The 14,573-nt window shown below is 47.8% G+C and overlaps 1 protein-coding gene across 3 annotated transcripts in view; it reads left to right on the forward strand.

The window, feature by feature from the left end:
- The window catches only part of RPS6KA5 (ribosomal protein S6 kinase A5), a 120,870-nt gene that overhangs the window by 85,540 nt on the left and 20,757 nt on the right, over positions 1–14,573 (forward strand). For all 3 annotated transcript variants that reach the window (XM_084883895.1, XM_084883896.1, XM_084883897.1), the window contains 3 exons: positions 4,576–4,726; positions 11,860–12,021; positions 14,179–14,304. In XM_084883895.1, coding sequence (XP_084740021.1) covers positions 4,576–4,726; positions 11,860–12,021; positions 14,179–14,304 — 439 coding nt within the window. The remainder of the gene's footprint in view (positions 1–4,575; positions 4,727–11,859; positions 12,022–14,178; positions 14,305–14,573) is intronic.

Consider the following 14,573-nt stretch of genomic DNA (forward strand, 5'->3'; position numbering starts at 1 on the left):
TCCAACATGGTATCTTGCTTCTTCAGAGCATGCAAGCTAGGAAGGTAGTAGAGGGAGTCTGCTAGGAAGATGGAATTTGTAAGCTGATTGTGAAAGTGGCACCATCGTCTTTCTTGTTGATGTTGGTTAGGAGACAGTGGTTATTGGGGACCATCTGAGAAGTCCATCTACCACGAGTCCTTAGGTAATTAATTTATTTGTCCTCCCAAGATGTGCTTTTTTTGGTGATTATTTTAATAAATTGATTTTGCATATGATGGTATAATATTCTAAAACAAAATCAAGCAGTAATTTGTTGAACTTTTATATTTTATCCATGTTACTCATAACACCATGAATTAACTCATCTATCTATCTGTCTATCTATATATATATATATATATATGTAAAAGCCTAAGCAACTGTTTGACCGGTAGCTATGGCATGCACTGACCACTAGGAGGCAGATGCTCCAACCAGTAGGTTACCTTGCTGCTGGGGTCTGGCTGATCGGGACTGGGCAAGACAGGCTGGACATGCCCTAGAAGTCCTCCTGCGGTCACTCCCGCGGCCCTGATTGTGTTCCAGTGGGGTCCCTTGGCTTGGCCTGCACCCTCTTGTAATCGGGGACCCCTCGGGGGATGTCAGAGAGCCACAGGCCAGGTCAAGGGACCCCACCAGTGCACATACACGAATTCCTGCACCAGGCCTCTAGTTTGTAATAAAATCTTTTTCTGTTTATAGATGTGTTGTTTTCAGAGTTATATATAGAGTAATTACAATATTATTATATCTTACCCTCTTTTAAAAAGAGATTATATTTCCTTTTTCCTTGGATTTCTTCTTTATGATCAAATCATTTATTGGCGTGTTTTATAAAATCTTCTTGATTCCTACTGTGCTGTTCAACTTTTCTTCCTCATTTTAGGTATTATGTACCCAATAGCAACATCTGTGTTCCCAGGTTTTTGTTTTTGTTTTTTGCTTGTTATTCCCAAGTCTACTGTCACAGTAGTTATTCATCTACACATTATTTCACACGAACCAATTGCAGCAGCTGCAGACGAGAGTGAAATGACCCTCCCTTCACATTCTTCAGCCGCCTTTTTCTTGTTTTCTTTCATCATCCTTCAGATTCATTTACATCTGCTTTACAGATTCATTTACATCTGTAGAACTGGATCCTACTGTATTACTCATTTGCCCTCTGAAGCACTCTCTAGGAAGGTGGAGAGTGTTTAGAGCCCTGAATAAAACACAGGGCAGAACTTTGACTTAGCTTTCTAGCTGGAAGCAGAGCGCATCAACCTGACATCAATCACGGCTTCATCCGGGTCCTGTCAACGGCCTTGGCCTGGTTTCCCAGCCCAGAAAGGCACACTTGGCTATCAGCGATGAGATCAAGTGGGTGGGTGTGGACCACCCCAACATGGGAAACAAGATGGAAGCTACATCACACAACTCCATGAGCACAGCTTCCCAGCCCCCACACGACACCCTTGGGGATAAGAGAGAGCACACAGTTTGCTGGAAGCATTTTAACAGTCCTGGGCCAGACAACCTCCCCAGCCAGGTGCAGGTCACCTCTCGGGTTATTTCACAATAACCAGGCATGGATGACATTTCACATGGATGTCGATCCATCCATTTCAAGGAAACTGTAAGAAGATAAATCCAAGGTCATCTTCCCAGGAGAAAGGTTTAAGCCTCCTAGGAGCCCCCTCTCTCTACCATCCCACCCCAATTTCTTCTCTTCCTGGCAGGCAGTGTACTACCAGGAACAGCGTCAGCCCTCCGCACCTCACGCAGGGGTCTTCAAACTACGGCCCGCGGGCCACATGAGGCCCGCAGAGGAGTCTGATCCGGCCCGCCAGGTTTTTGGGGCAGTGAGCACAGCCGAGGTGTTACAGTAGGAATTAGTAGTTCATATAGTCCGGCCCTCCAGCTCTCTGAGGGACCGTGATCTGGCCCCCACTTTAAAAAGTTTGAGGACCCCTGTGCTGAGGAGACCCTGGGCCGCTCATTTACCACCACAGCGAGGAGGAGTCTCTTGCATGGCTCCTGCTCTCACTGCTCCAAGCTGGGGTGGTGATGCCTCATCTGCAAGGCTCTACTGCTGGTTCTGGCCATATTATTTTCACTTAGGAAAGGCGAGGATTTGGGACTACCATACCGCTCTCCCTGTTCCCTCATCAGCATGTTTTCAACAGGAATTCCTTCAGACTTCTACTCAGTTTCTTCCCGACCTGATCCCTGACTCGTCCGAATCTAGAACTCTAGTTCCCTGCACCTGCCAGCCACCCTGGTTGTATGGGGTCTGTGTGCCCTGGGTGTACACAGGTCTCCTCCTGCTCCCCCTCCAGTTCCGGCATTTCGGTGGGCCATCCCTGTTTTCAGGTGCTCCCTGCTCTCTTGGAGCCCCTCCTTTTGTGGCTGAACCCACCATGGGTCAACATGACTGACCATTTCTTTCCCTCATGACCAGCAGACTTCCATTCAGCGACAGAGGACTGGGTTGAGGAAGCAATAGTATAGAGTCAGAACCTCAGAGGATGTCAGTCCAGGGCTCAGAAAAGAATGCCCGCAACCGTGTGTCTTTATTCTGATCCTCTTGCACAGCACATTCCTGCCTGCAGGGCAGAGGCCCATTCCAGGTTGGGAAATGGAAAAGGCAGTGCTTGCTTTTCTCTGAGGGACAGGGCTCCCGGTTTCTCTGTCAGACATGAGGGGCCTGATCTGAGGGGAGGATTGTCTCTGATGCTGAAAATCCTGCCGAGCAGTGAGCGAGAGGAGAATGTAAAGAATTGAGGTGAAAAGAGGTCACTGCTCATCTTTTCACTTGTTCTACCGTCATCCCCTACCTTCTCCAGATGGAGTGCTAGAAATGGAAGTAGCTTTGCATTGAACAGCACTGCTGGAGTTTTTAGTAAAAATTGACAGTCCACTGTTGTTTCACAGATTCTCAGGGGCTACTTGCTACAGACTCCAATTATGGAAGTACTAGAAGCCCGATGCACAAATTCGTGCACCAGTGGGGTCCCTTGGCCTGGCCTGCGGGATCGGGCTGAAATCAGCTCTCCAATATCCCCCGAGGGGTCCCAGATTGCTAGAGGGTGCAGGCCAGGCAGAGGAACTCTACTGGTGCACAATCAGACTGGGGATGGCCAGCCAGGGAGGGACCACAGGAGGGCTCTAGGGCGTGTTGGGCACATCTCACTCTCTCCCAATTAGCCGGACCCCAGCAGCAAGATCACCTACCAGTCGGAGCATCTGCCACCTGGTGGTCACTGCACATTGTAGCAAGCTGTTGAGCAACCTTAACATATCATTAGCATATTATGCTTTGATTGGTTGAATGGCTGACCAGATGACTGGACACTTAGCATATTAGGCTTTTATTATATAGGATATCAGTAGCTCTTTTATCAAGTATTTGCTGTGCTTCGTGCTATACATCCTATCTTAGGTCATTTAAATGCCGAAATACCCATTTCAGGTAGATACTGTTGTTATCCCCATTTTATAGTTGATAAAATCAAGATAAAAAGAGATGAACTGCCTCAAGGTCACATAGCCAGTAAGCAGCAGAATTTAACTCTGAGAATGAACTTAGTCTGGCTGGAAAGTCCATGTTCTTACCACACTGTACTGTCTTACAAACTTATTATCTGTTTTGACCCCAAACAATTATTCATATTTTAATGCACAGCAGGGGGGCCTTTTTGTAAACCCAAATAATGGAGGAACTGTGTGTCTCCATGATTGTGTTAAGCTTCTGAATTTCTATGTCCCTTCCACTCTTTCTTTCTCATGAAATTATTGATCTGGCTTTTCAGGAGGGGGAGGGGGGCGCGCAAAAGTACAGTTATTTGAATTGGATTGATCTCTTCTGTGGCCTTAGAATAAATTCAGATATTTCATCAAGGAGCTGGATTATCATCATTTTTTACTTTCCATACGAAGGAGCAGACTTGACTCTGTCCTTGCGTGGCACTTGCCTTCCAGAGCCTGCCCGTCTGTTTCATTGTGGTAGGAAGTGAAGCAGAAACCCAGGTTGTTCGGATATCAAGAGCAGAGCCACACTCGGGTGGTCTGACTCCCCACCTCAGTCTTCCTTCCCGCTGCACTCCCGCTGGCCCCTTATGTTTGCTGGCATGCAGGGAAAGACGAGCGAGGCGGGTATGGTTCGGGGTCTCGTTCGTCCTCTCAAATTTGGGTACTGAACTCACTTCCCTGAATTTGTTAACAGTTGCTTCCATGGTGAAATCTTGCATTGTAGGGTTGAGTCCATAGGTAGGTGGTCTTGTCTTTTTCATTTCTTTCATTCCAAACTTTCCTTTTCATTTCTTCCCAATTAAATATTCGGGATGGTGGCTTCTTGTTAGGATTGATTTATGTTGAAAAGAGATCCAGTACTTTTTGTTTCTGCTTATTTAAGTTTCAGAAATTTGATTTCACATTTTAAATATCCTTGTCTCTGTTTTTCACATGTGTTCAATTTCCAAGTGCACTGTGCTCTTCTTGTTTTTGCTAAGAATACCGTCCCTATCACTTCGCCCTCTGATTGTTTTAACCACAAGTTTTATCTGCCTACAGGAGAATATTAAAAAGTGAGCCTCCGTACCCCAAAGATATGAGTGCTTTAGCTAAAGACCTAATTCAGCGCCTCCTGAGGAAAGATCCTAAGAAAAGATTGGGATGTGGTCCACGTGATGCAGATGAAGTCAAAGAGCATCTCTTTTTTCAGGTGAAATTTACTGAACAGATCTATGCCCTGCTGGTCGGTCCCACTGTTCAAATGTGAAATGAATGAACGTGGTCTTTTTTGAGTTGTTTTCTCCCTATTTTCATGTACATGGCACTTTTTTTTTTTTTTTTTTAATGACAGGGACCATTTAGGAAGGATCAAAATTCGAGTGGTAGAGACCTGAGTGGTCTCTTTCTCTCTAAATTAGGGGTGTCGAACTCAATCAGAGAAGGGGCCAAAATCTAAAATCCAGCCTAAATCGCGGGCCGAATGGTTTACTGAACAGTCATAAACTGACAATGTCATAAACTGACAGCGGAGTGCAGTGATGACAGCGCGGTGCGGGCCACATTGCAAGGCCTGGCAGGCTGGATTTGGCCCTCGGGCCTTGTGTTTGACACATGTGCTCTAAATGAAGTGTGGGGTTGAGGAGCCGGGATCATTTATGATCACAAGATTTAAGCATATGAACTGAGGAGACTTTCATTATATGTTTTGCTTCTCTCTCAGTTCATGATCCATCGTGTTAAAACTTTTAGATAATGATTTTCTCTCTTCTTTTCCCAGGAGAAATCTCAGAGAATTCAAAAATCTCCCTATTTCTTAGTTACATGTCTGTAACACTTAGAGAATCACTCATTTATTTTCTTGGTACTTGAGACAGTGCTTTTCCTCTTCTGAATAAGCCTAATGAGACCACACAATAGGATGCCAACACAGCTGCTCAACTAAGTTTGCTCATTTTTGTCTAAAAAAAACCGCAAAATGTTAGATAACTAGATAACTTGGGGAGGGGGGTGGGGCGGGGAGTTGAATTGACTGAGTTGGCTGTTTCAATTATTTCAGTCTAAATCAGGGGTCTTCAAACTACGGCCCGCGGGCCACATGGGGCCCGCAGAGGAGTCTGATCCGGCCCGCCAGGTTTTTTGGGCAGTGAGCGCAGCCGAGGTGTTACAGTAGGAATTAGTAGTTCATATAGTCCGGCCCTCCAGCTCTCTGAGGGACCGTGATCTGACCCCCACTTTAAAAAGTTTGAGGACCCCTGGAAATGGTCAACTTGGGATACCATGACCTTGATTTCTAATACCCCGAGCTCCTGGCTTTTAAATAATTTCATCATATCAGCAGCATAACCTAAATATTTCTGGTCTAAAGGGACATCCAATTTTTATTTTTATTCTACAAAATGAACTTTTACATTATTAGCACCAAAACAAATGAAAATAGCTACCAATGCAAAGAAAAAACTCTGCTATAGAGTAAGCTTTCGCATTATTTATTGTTTTTAAATATAGAACAAACAGTGATTGAGAGTAAGAATTATCTCTACTTCTATGCTCAAAAAAGTGCAATTATTCCAGTCTCCATATATAGTGGGAAATACCTTTAGAATAAAATTAATTTCTCAGTATGCACATTTCGTAGATTCGTGTGGCATAAAAAGGTTAATGTTTGAACAAACCATTTCATATATCTAGTTCAGAAGTTTGGCTCAAAAATTAATAAAATAAAATTTAAAAAAGTATTCAAACGAAGTATTTCAATCAGATTTTCCTAGAATTTTTTTTCTCCACGATTCCCTGTGTTTATTAATATTACAATATATCTACCCTTCATATTAGATAAAATTCTTTTCTCTGTAGCTTGGAATAGTAATCTTAGGTTATTTAATTGCCTTGACTTTTTAAATGATAAGGACACTTAAGGAAAAACCAGAATTCTACTTGTAAAGATCTAAATGGAGTAGAGGTGGAAAGGGTTATAATAGCGTTCAATTTTCTACATACTAAACATTGTCCTGCTAACAACATATCTCTTTATTTTTTTTTTTTTAAATCAATCTTTATTGTTCATATTATTACAAAGGTTCCTCATTTCTTCCCCCCTCCACCAGGTTCCCACCCCACCCTCTGCCCCCTCCCCATCCCCCATTGTCCTCATCCATAGGTGCACAGTTTATGTTCAGTCTCTTCCTCCCTCCCTTTCCCCGATAGTAAATCCCTTTTCAGATAGTAAATCTGTTACTTAGCATTTTCTCATATCAATAATACCTCCACATGCCCAATGATACACTTCACACAAAAGACATTTTCAAATAGGTCAACCAGCCTCATCCAGGCCCCACCCAAGGCACTCACAGATCAACACCCCAGCGCTATACTAACTCAACACATCCAGATCTAAGCCTTCATCACTTGATTCAGCAGACCCTCAAGTTCCCGCAAAAGTTTCCAGCCATGTCTGAGAGGCAGCCGTGGGCAGGTACAGGCGAGGAGCGAGCTGTTTCGGGCCTGGCTGCTCCGGGCCTGGCCTCTGTTGCTCTGGTTCGTTCCACAACCAGCTGCTCCGGGTCTGGTCACTGCCGCTCCCGACCTAGTTGCTCTGGACTTGGCTGTTGCTGCTACAGGCCTGGCCGCACCCGACCCGGCTGCTCTGGGCCCGGTTGCTCTGGTCCCGGCCGGTCTGGGCCTGGCCGCTCCCAGCCTGTCAGCCGCTGCTCCGGGCCTGGCCGCACCAGACCCGGCTGCTCTGGGCCTGGCCGCTCCCAGCCCGGCAGCTGCTGCTCCGGGCCTGGCCGCTCCTAGCCTGGCAGCCGCTGCTCCGGGCCTGGCCGCACCCAACCCGGCTGCTCCGGGCCTGGCCGCTCCCAGCCTGGCAGCCGCTGCTCCGGGCCTGGCCGCACCAGACCCGGCTGCTCCGGGCCTGGCCGCTCCCAGCCTGGCAGCTGTTGCTCTGGGCCTGGCCGCTCCCAGCCTGGCAGCCGCTGCTCCGGGCCTGGCCACACCAGACCCGGCTGCTCCGGGCCTGGCCGCACCAGACCCGGCTGCTCTGGGCCTGGCCGCTCCCAGCCTGGCAGCCGCTGCTCCTGGCCTGGCCGCACCAGACCCGGCTGCTCCGGGCCTGGCCGCTCCCAGCCTGGCAGCCGCTGCTCCGGGCCTGGCCGCACTAGACCCGGCTGCTCCGGGCCTGGTCGCTCCCAGCCTGGCAGCTGTTGCTCTGGGCCTGGCCGCTCCCAGCCTGGCAGCCGCTGCTCCGGGCCTGGCCACACCAGACCCGGCTGCTCCGGGCCTGGCTGCTCCCAGCCTGGCAGCTGCTGCTCCGGGCCTGGCCGCTCCTAGCCTGGCAGCCGCTGCTCCAGGCCTGGCCACACCAGACCCGGCTGCTCCGGGCCTGGCCGCTCCCAGCCTGGCAGCCGCTGCTCCGGGCCTGGCCGCACCTGACCCGGCTGCTCCGAGCCTGGCCGCTCCCAACCTGGATGCTCCGTGCTTGGCTACTGCTGTTCTGGGCCTGGCTGCTCCCAACCCGGCTGCTCTGGGCCCGGCTTCTCCGGGCCCAGCCACTCCGTGTCTGGGTGTTCCTGGACTGGCCACCCTGGGCTTGGCCGCCTCTGCCTCAGGCCTGGCTGCCACTGCCCCAGGTCTGGCTGCTCCAGTGCTGGCCGTTGATGCTCTTGTTGTGGCTGCTGCTGCTCTGGGGCCTGGCCACTGCTGCTCCGGGCCCAGCTGCCACTGCCTTGTGCCTGGCCACTCTAGGCTTGGTCGCCGCTGTTCCAACTTTCTGTCCCTTTTTTCTCTTTTTTTTTTTCTTTTTTAAAAAAAAACAAAAACACATTTATGTTGTAATGTTGGCTGGTGCGTTGAGTTCTGACTTAGTCTTTGATTTTTCAAGATCTTCTTTGTATTCTTTCTTAAGTAATTTTACTATCATTTGCTCTCACTTGATTTCTTCACATTGAGAACTTCTTTGGTTTCTTCCTCCTTGTCCTGGGAGCTCAGCAGGTTGGCCTGTGGCACCCCTTTGTTCTCCGCGGGCTCCCGCGCTGCTCCAGCCTGTTGCCGGGGTCGGCGCCGCCCAGGAAGCAGCCCCCGTCCTTGGCTCCGTTGCCAGCGCTCAGCAGTCGAAGGCTCAGGGGCACCCCCCCCACTGGGGGCCCCGTCGCCCAGCTCCTTGCTGGCGCCCAGCTGGCCGGTGTCCGGCAGGGGCTCCTGCTCCTCGTGGCATTCCTCCAGTCTGGGGCTTTCTTTCTCCCTCCCACTAGGGGAGTCCAGGATCAGAGTCAACAGACTGTCCTCTGCGCACAGTGTGCGCGACTCCGGGGGCTCGGCCTTTCGCCCCGCTCCCAGGACTCCACCTCACAGCTCCGTCTCCCCCTGCCCGAGCCTGGGTCCCCAGGGACTGGCCCAGACCTGGAGTTCGGGGCGGTCTGGACTGAGGCTCAGAGCTGCCGCCGGAGGCTTTGTTTCTTCCGGCTAGGGTAATCCAGCATCAGAGTCAACATTCAGTCCTCTGCGCGCCATGTGCGCGCGACTCCGGGGGCCCCGCATTTCGCCGTCCCCCGGGATTGTCTCCCCCTGCCGGAGCCTGGGTCCCCAGGGTCTGGCACATAACTTGGGGCTCAGCGCTGCCGGTTCGGGGGTTCAGCCCAGGCTGGGGGTTCTATTTCCTTCCTGCTAGGGAACGCCAGGCAGCACCCAGCCCTCTCCTCCTCTCCGGCTGCGACCTCTCCGCGCGCGCGTGCGTGCGTGCGAGCGCGCCGCATGTCTCCGTACCTTAGGCTTTTTTTCAGCTCCTCTGATTTTCCTTCTGGTTTTCTCCCTCCTTCCTATTGTAGAGTTTTCAGTCAGTCGACTACCTGTAGCTCTGGGCAATGTCCACTCTACATTTCAGTTGTATTCCCTTGAAATTGTTGTGAGCTGCTGCGGCTAGGTGTATACCCGAGCAGCCATCTTGGATCCTCCCAACAACATATCTCTTTAAATTACCTCCTTACTCTAGAAGTTTCTCCTAATGGATGTGCACTAGCCAAGCACAAATCATAAAATGGAAAACATTACAGCCACAGAGGAAAGGGCACTAGTAGGAAGTCAAGAAACTGTGTACAAATCCTGACCCCTCCGCAGGCTGATGTTTAAGTGAAATGGCTAATTCTTATTCCCAGACTCCATTCCCATCTGGGTCGAATAAAGGAGATAAATTAAATGATCTCTAAAACAACTGGAGCCGAAAAATTAGAACATTCTAGTTGAAAAATTTGAGCAACTTAATGATTTTATCTCCATTGCCTCCACAAGAGGGCATAATAAAAACATTTTACATTAGTTGATTAAACTTACACAATGTCATCAACCTAGAAATGCAGGTTTCACATTTTACCCTTTCTAAAATCAGTATACATCTTACAGTGGACAATATCTCACTGTTCTAATTGGAAATGTTTTTTCTTTCTTTTATATATTTTATTGATATTTTACAGAGAGGAAGGGAGAGAGAGAGCTAGAAATGTCGATGAGAGAGACACATCTACCAGCTGCCTCTTGCACACCCCTTACTAGGGATGTGCCCGCAACCAATGTACATGCCCTTGACTGGAATTGAACCTGGGACCCTTCAGTATGCAGACCGACGCTCTACCACTGAGCCAAAACGGTTTCGGCTTTTCTTTCTTTTTTAAAAAAATTTTTTATTGATTTCAGAGAGGAAGGGGGAGGAAGAGAGAAAGAGAGAGAGAAACATCAGTAATGAGAGAGAATCACTGATCACCTACACGGAGCCTGCAACCTGGGCATGTGCCCTTGACCAGGATGAAACCTGGGACTCTTCGTTCTCCAGGCCAACACTTCATCCACTGAGCCAAACCAGCTAGGGCTGCTTTTTCTATCTTAATGGTGCATAAAATAATATCTTACTATCAATGATGACATCTTAGACTTGAAGACATACCTGAATAGGATATCTGTAGGGCTCAGTTCAGTAAAGCATTGTCTGATGTTGTGTTAAGTGACAGAAGGAGCATATAAAAACAGCAGAGGGTTGCATCTGAATAATATAAGGCAGCAATTTATCAGGCAGTGAGTGTCGGCTATGTGTGGAAAGGGGGCTTGGATTATCCCATGGGAAGAGAAGAGGCAGTTTAAAAAGGCATGAATGCAGTTAAATGAGAAAGTCATTCATCAATATGATAGTATCGTTTAAGCTTATGGATGTCAGTAAATACATGCCTTATGCTGTGTTTATTTTCTGATCTGTCTAGATGACCAAGAGGAAAGCTCAGTAACACTGCCTCTAAAGAATTGGGATGTGCCTTTAGACTTCATAGCATACCCACCGGGCATCTTAAAGCCCTTTATTAGAGTTCGTTTTATTTTGCTTTGTTTTTCGGCTTCACCTTTCCCTGGAGGCTCAGAACAAAAGTTACTTTTCCTGTTGTCCCTAAGGGTAAACTAGGGTGTCCTGGTGCCCCCTAGAGGATATGATGAGACTCCATGTCAGGCCCTGCTAAGCTGCCTTAGAAAATGTGCTCATGCTTATAAGTATACTAGAGGTCCAGCGCACGAAATTGTGTGGTTGGGGTCCCTAGGGCCTGGCCTCCTACGATAAGGGCCATGTTCTGCCCGTTCACCAGTCCCCAGACTGAATGCCACCTCCACTGCTGGGCTATCAGGCCGTTGGCATCACCAGCTCATCCCCAGCTGCTCCAGGGCTCAGGCCTGTGGGAAAGCAGGCACCAGCGACTTCACGTCCATGCGCCTATGCCGGGCTGGCCGCTGATGGAACGCGCTGCCTGCTCAGGGCTGCTCATGTGGGCACCACTGCTGCCACGCTGCTGGGGCTTGAGGCACTGACAGAAGCTGCAGGGCGTGCCCACAGCCTACTCACCCTAGCGTGAACAGCCCCAAGTGGGAAGCATGTTCCATCAGCAGCTGGCCCAGCACATGCTCACAGAGGTGAAGTCACCAGCACCTGCTTTCCACAGGCCTGAGGCCCCGAGCAGCCGGGAATGAGCTGGTATTCCCAACAGCCTGACAGCCAGCCCAGTCCTCCCGCCACCTACCCCAATTCCCCCATTCACCATCGCTGATCCATTGGAGCCTGCGTGCCGGGGGCAGGGACCAAGAGGTGCTCAATGCACCTCATGGTGACTGGTCGTTTGGTCGTCATGGTCGTCATGGACACAGGCTTTTTATATATTATATATAGATATATAGATATGTAAGTCATTTAATCATTCATTTGAAATATATGCCTCTCTTTCCATGATCAATTAAAATTCTAATCTGGCTTTGTTAGTCTTAGAAAATATATTTCAACATTGCTGATTTCTATTTTGTACTAACTTTCTTCATCTGTTTTAGAAAATAAATTGGGATGATTTAGCTGCCAAAAAAGTGCCCGCACCATTTAAGCCCGTCATCCGAGATGAATTAGATGTGAGTAACTTTGCGGAAGAGTTCACAGAAATGGATCCCACCTACTCCCCGGCGGCGCTGCCCCAGAACTCCGAGAGGCTGTTTCAGGTGAGCTCCAGGCCACGCGTGTGCATTGGCCACGCATGCTTTGGAAGGAAAGGTTCACTTCCTATATGAACACTTATTTTGGCATTTAAAAAGCAGGATTCTCTAATATCTTCAACAATTTTAAATACAGAGATTTGAAAATCGTTAACTGAAGCTTATGGTTTGTTAAATAGCAAACATTGTTTATGTGCTGATTTTTTATAGAAAAACTATTGATTTTTATCTCTGAAATTTTATCTCTTTTCAGGCTCTTTTATAGAAAACATAATACTACTTTCTTTTATCCCTATTTATATAAAATACCAGGGGCCCAGTGAACAACTTCATGCACCTTGAAAGGAACTATGGGCCACGAGGCTGCGGTAAACACTAGGGCGGGTCTCGCCCATCCTCCCTGACCTCACCCAGCCCCTCCCACTGCGGCCCCTGGTTTCCTGTCTGCTGGCAGCCCTGCTCCCACTGCCATCACTCCCGTGCACTGATGGCACTGGCCCTGCTCACACCTGCTGACAACTCAGGGCTGGCACCAGCAGTGGGTGCAAGTGACAGCTGCTGCCCCGATTGCCCCTCTGGAGCAGGGGGAGATGGAGAAACCTTCACGGGTGATCAGGGCCGGCAGCTGCTGCTCGCACCCACTGATGGCTCCGAGTGATTGGAACTGGCGCTGGGCACCGGCAGCGGGTATGAGCAGGGCCAGTATTAGCAGTGGATGTGAGCAGCAGCTCAGGTGCTGGCAGTGGGTGTGAGTGGGGCTGGCGCCAGCAGCAGGTGCAAGCCCTGGGCAGGACTATGGTGCACAGGAGCAAAGAATTTTCAGTAACCACTAGAGCAGGGGTCCTCAAACTTTTTAAAGTGGGGGCCAGATCACGGTCCCTCAGAGAGCTGGAGGGCCGGACTATATGAACTACTAATTCCTACTGTAACACCTCGGCTGCGCTCACTGCCCAAAAAATCTGGCGGGCCGAATCAGACTCCTCTATGGGCCGCATGTGGCCCGCGGGCCGTAGTTTGAAGACCCCTGCACTAGAGGCTCACCCCCAATGACAGTTACTGGTATCACGCCTCGGTCTGGCACCCCTGCTCACCTGCTCCACCATCCAGCTGCAGCCAATGCCCACCATGTTCCACACATGCCCCCTGGTGGTGAGCACACATCATAGCCACCAGTCGTTCGGTTGTTCTGCCATTTGGTCTATTTGCATATTGGCTCTTTATTATATAGAATTCTTTAGTTCATAAACAATGTTATCTGATTCTTTGTTTTCAGTGAATAATCTTAACTGCTCAAAAAATGTTTAGAAAAAATTGTACTAGTATATTTAGAAAAGAATCTTTCTCAGACTTAAGATGAAATAGTCTATTAAGTGGCATCATAGCTTCCCTCCTTTGACTCCCACAAATAAGTTTGGCTGCACCTGGCCATCCTGACCATGTCTGTGAACATTCGTGACACTAATGTCTAGCACTTGCCTGGGCACATAGTAGGTGTTTAGAAAAATGTTTATTGAACTAGTGAATGTTCTAGCCTGAACAGATTAGTCATCCATCAGTGTGTCACTTTTGGTTCAAGACATCATTCTGCCACTTGATTTTTTCCTTTTCTAAAACTCAATTTTAAATTTAATAAGTTTAAGGAAATAGAATGAGACAAAAATTGCTGACTTAGAAACCAACTGGAATGTAACTTGTTTTTTTCCTAGTTTGGAAAACAGTGGCACTGAAACCACTTTGCTTACTACCTTAACTCAACCTTTTTTGAGAAGTTAGTTGTGTTTATAAATAAATTTTTATCAGCAATGCAAAAGAATTACAGCTGTGAGTCAGATTTTTGGGGTAAAATAGAGAAGGGTTTTTTTGGGTTTTTTTTTCTTTCTTGTTTTTTTTTTTTAGAGGTATTTTTCTGCCTTTAATTTTGAATTGGTTTAGTTCTACCAGAAGATGGCATCATCTCCTTTTGAAAAGCATTTTTCTATGAATTTGAAATAAGCTTGCATTTTAGATTACAAATAAAATAAAGTTAGAGTCATCTTACTGAATATTTGAGTGTGTTTTTTTATTATTTTTTTTTCTTGAATTAAGAAAAAAATATTACAGTCTAGTCCATGCTAACCTGGAAAATTGCACACCTGTGTTCTCACCTCTGCTTTTGTGTTTCAGGGCTATTCCTTCGTTGCTCCTTCTATTCTCTTCAAGCGCAACGCAGCTGTTGTAGACCCTCTTCAGTGTCACATGGGAGTGGAACGTCCTGGGGTGACAAATGTTGCCAGGAGTGCAATGATCAAGGTATATAGATGTGGCTAATTAAATGACATATTTGTGGCTTAAGCACTAATACTGACTAACATTCTCAAGCCCCGTAAATTTAATAGACTTACCATTCAACCAAGATGCGGTTTTAAGAAATGAATAAATGGAATAGCAATATTTGCCCTAGAGAATTGTTATCATCAGTGTAAATTAGCTCCTTTTTACAATGATCGAAAATTATATAACTTAAATCAAGGCTATAGACGAACATAGAAATGAGCTTAAAATGAGACGAATTTTAGATG

The sequence above is a fragment of the Pipistrellus hanaki genome, assembly GCF_964339955.1.
Source record: "Pipistrellus hanaki genome assembly, chromosome: 1".
NCBI lineage: Eukaryota > Metazoa > Chordata > Mammalia > Chiroptera > Vespertilionidae > Pipistrellus > Pipistrellus hanaki.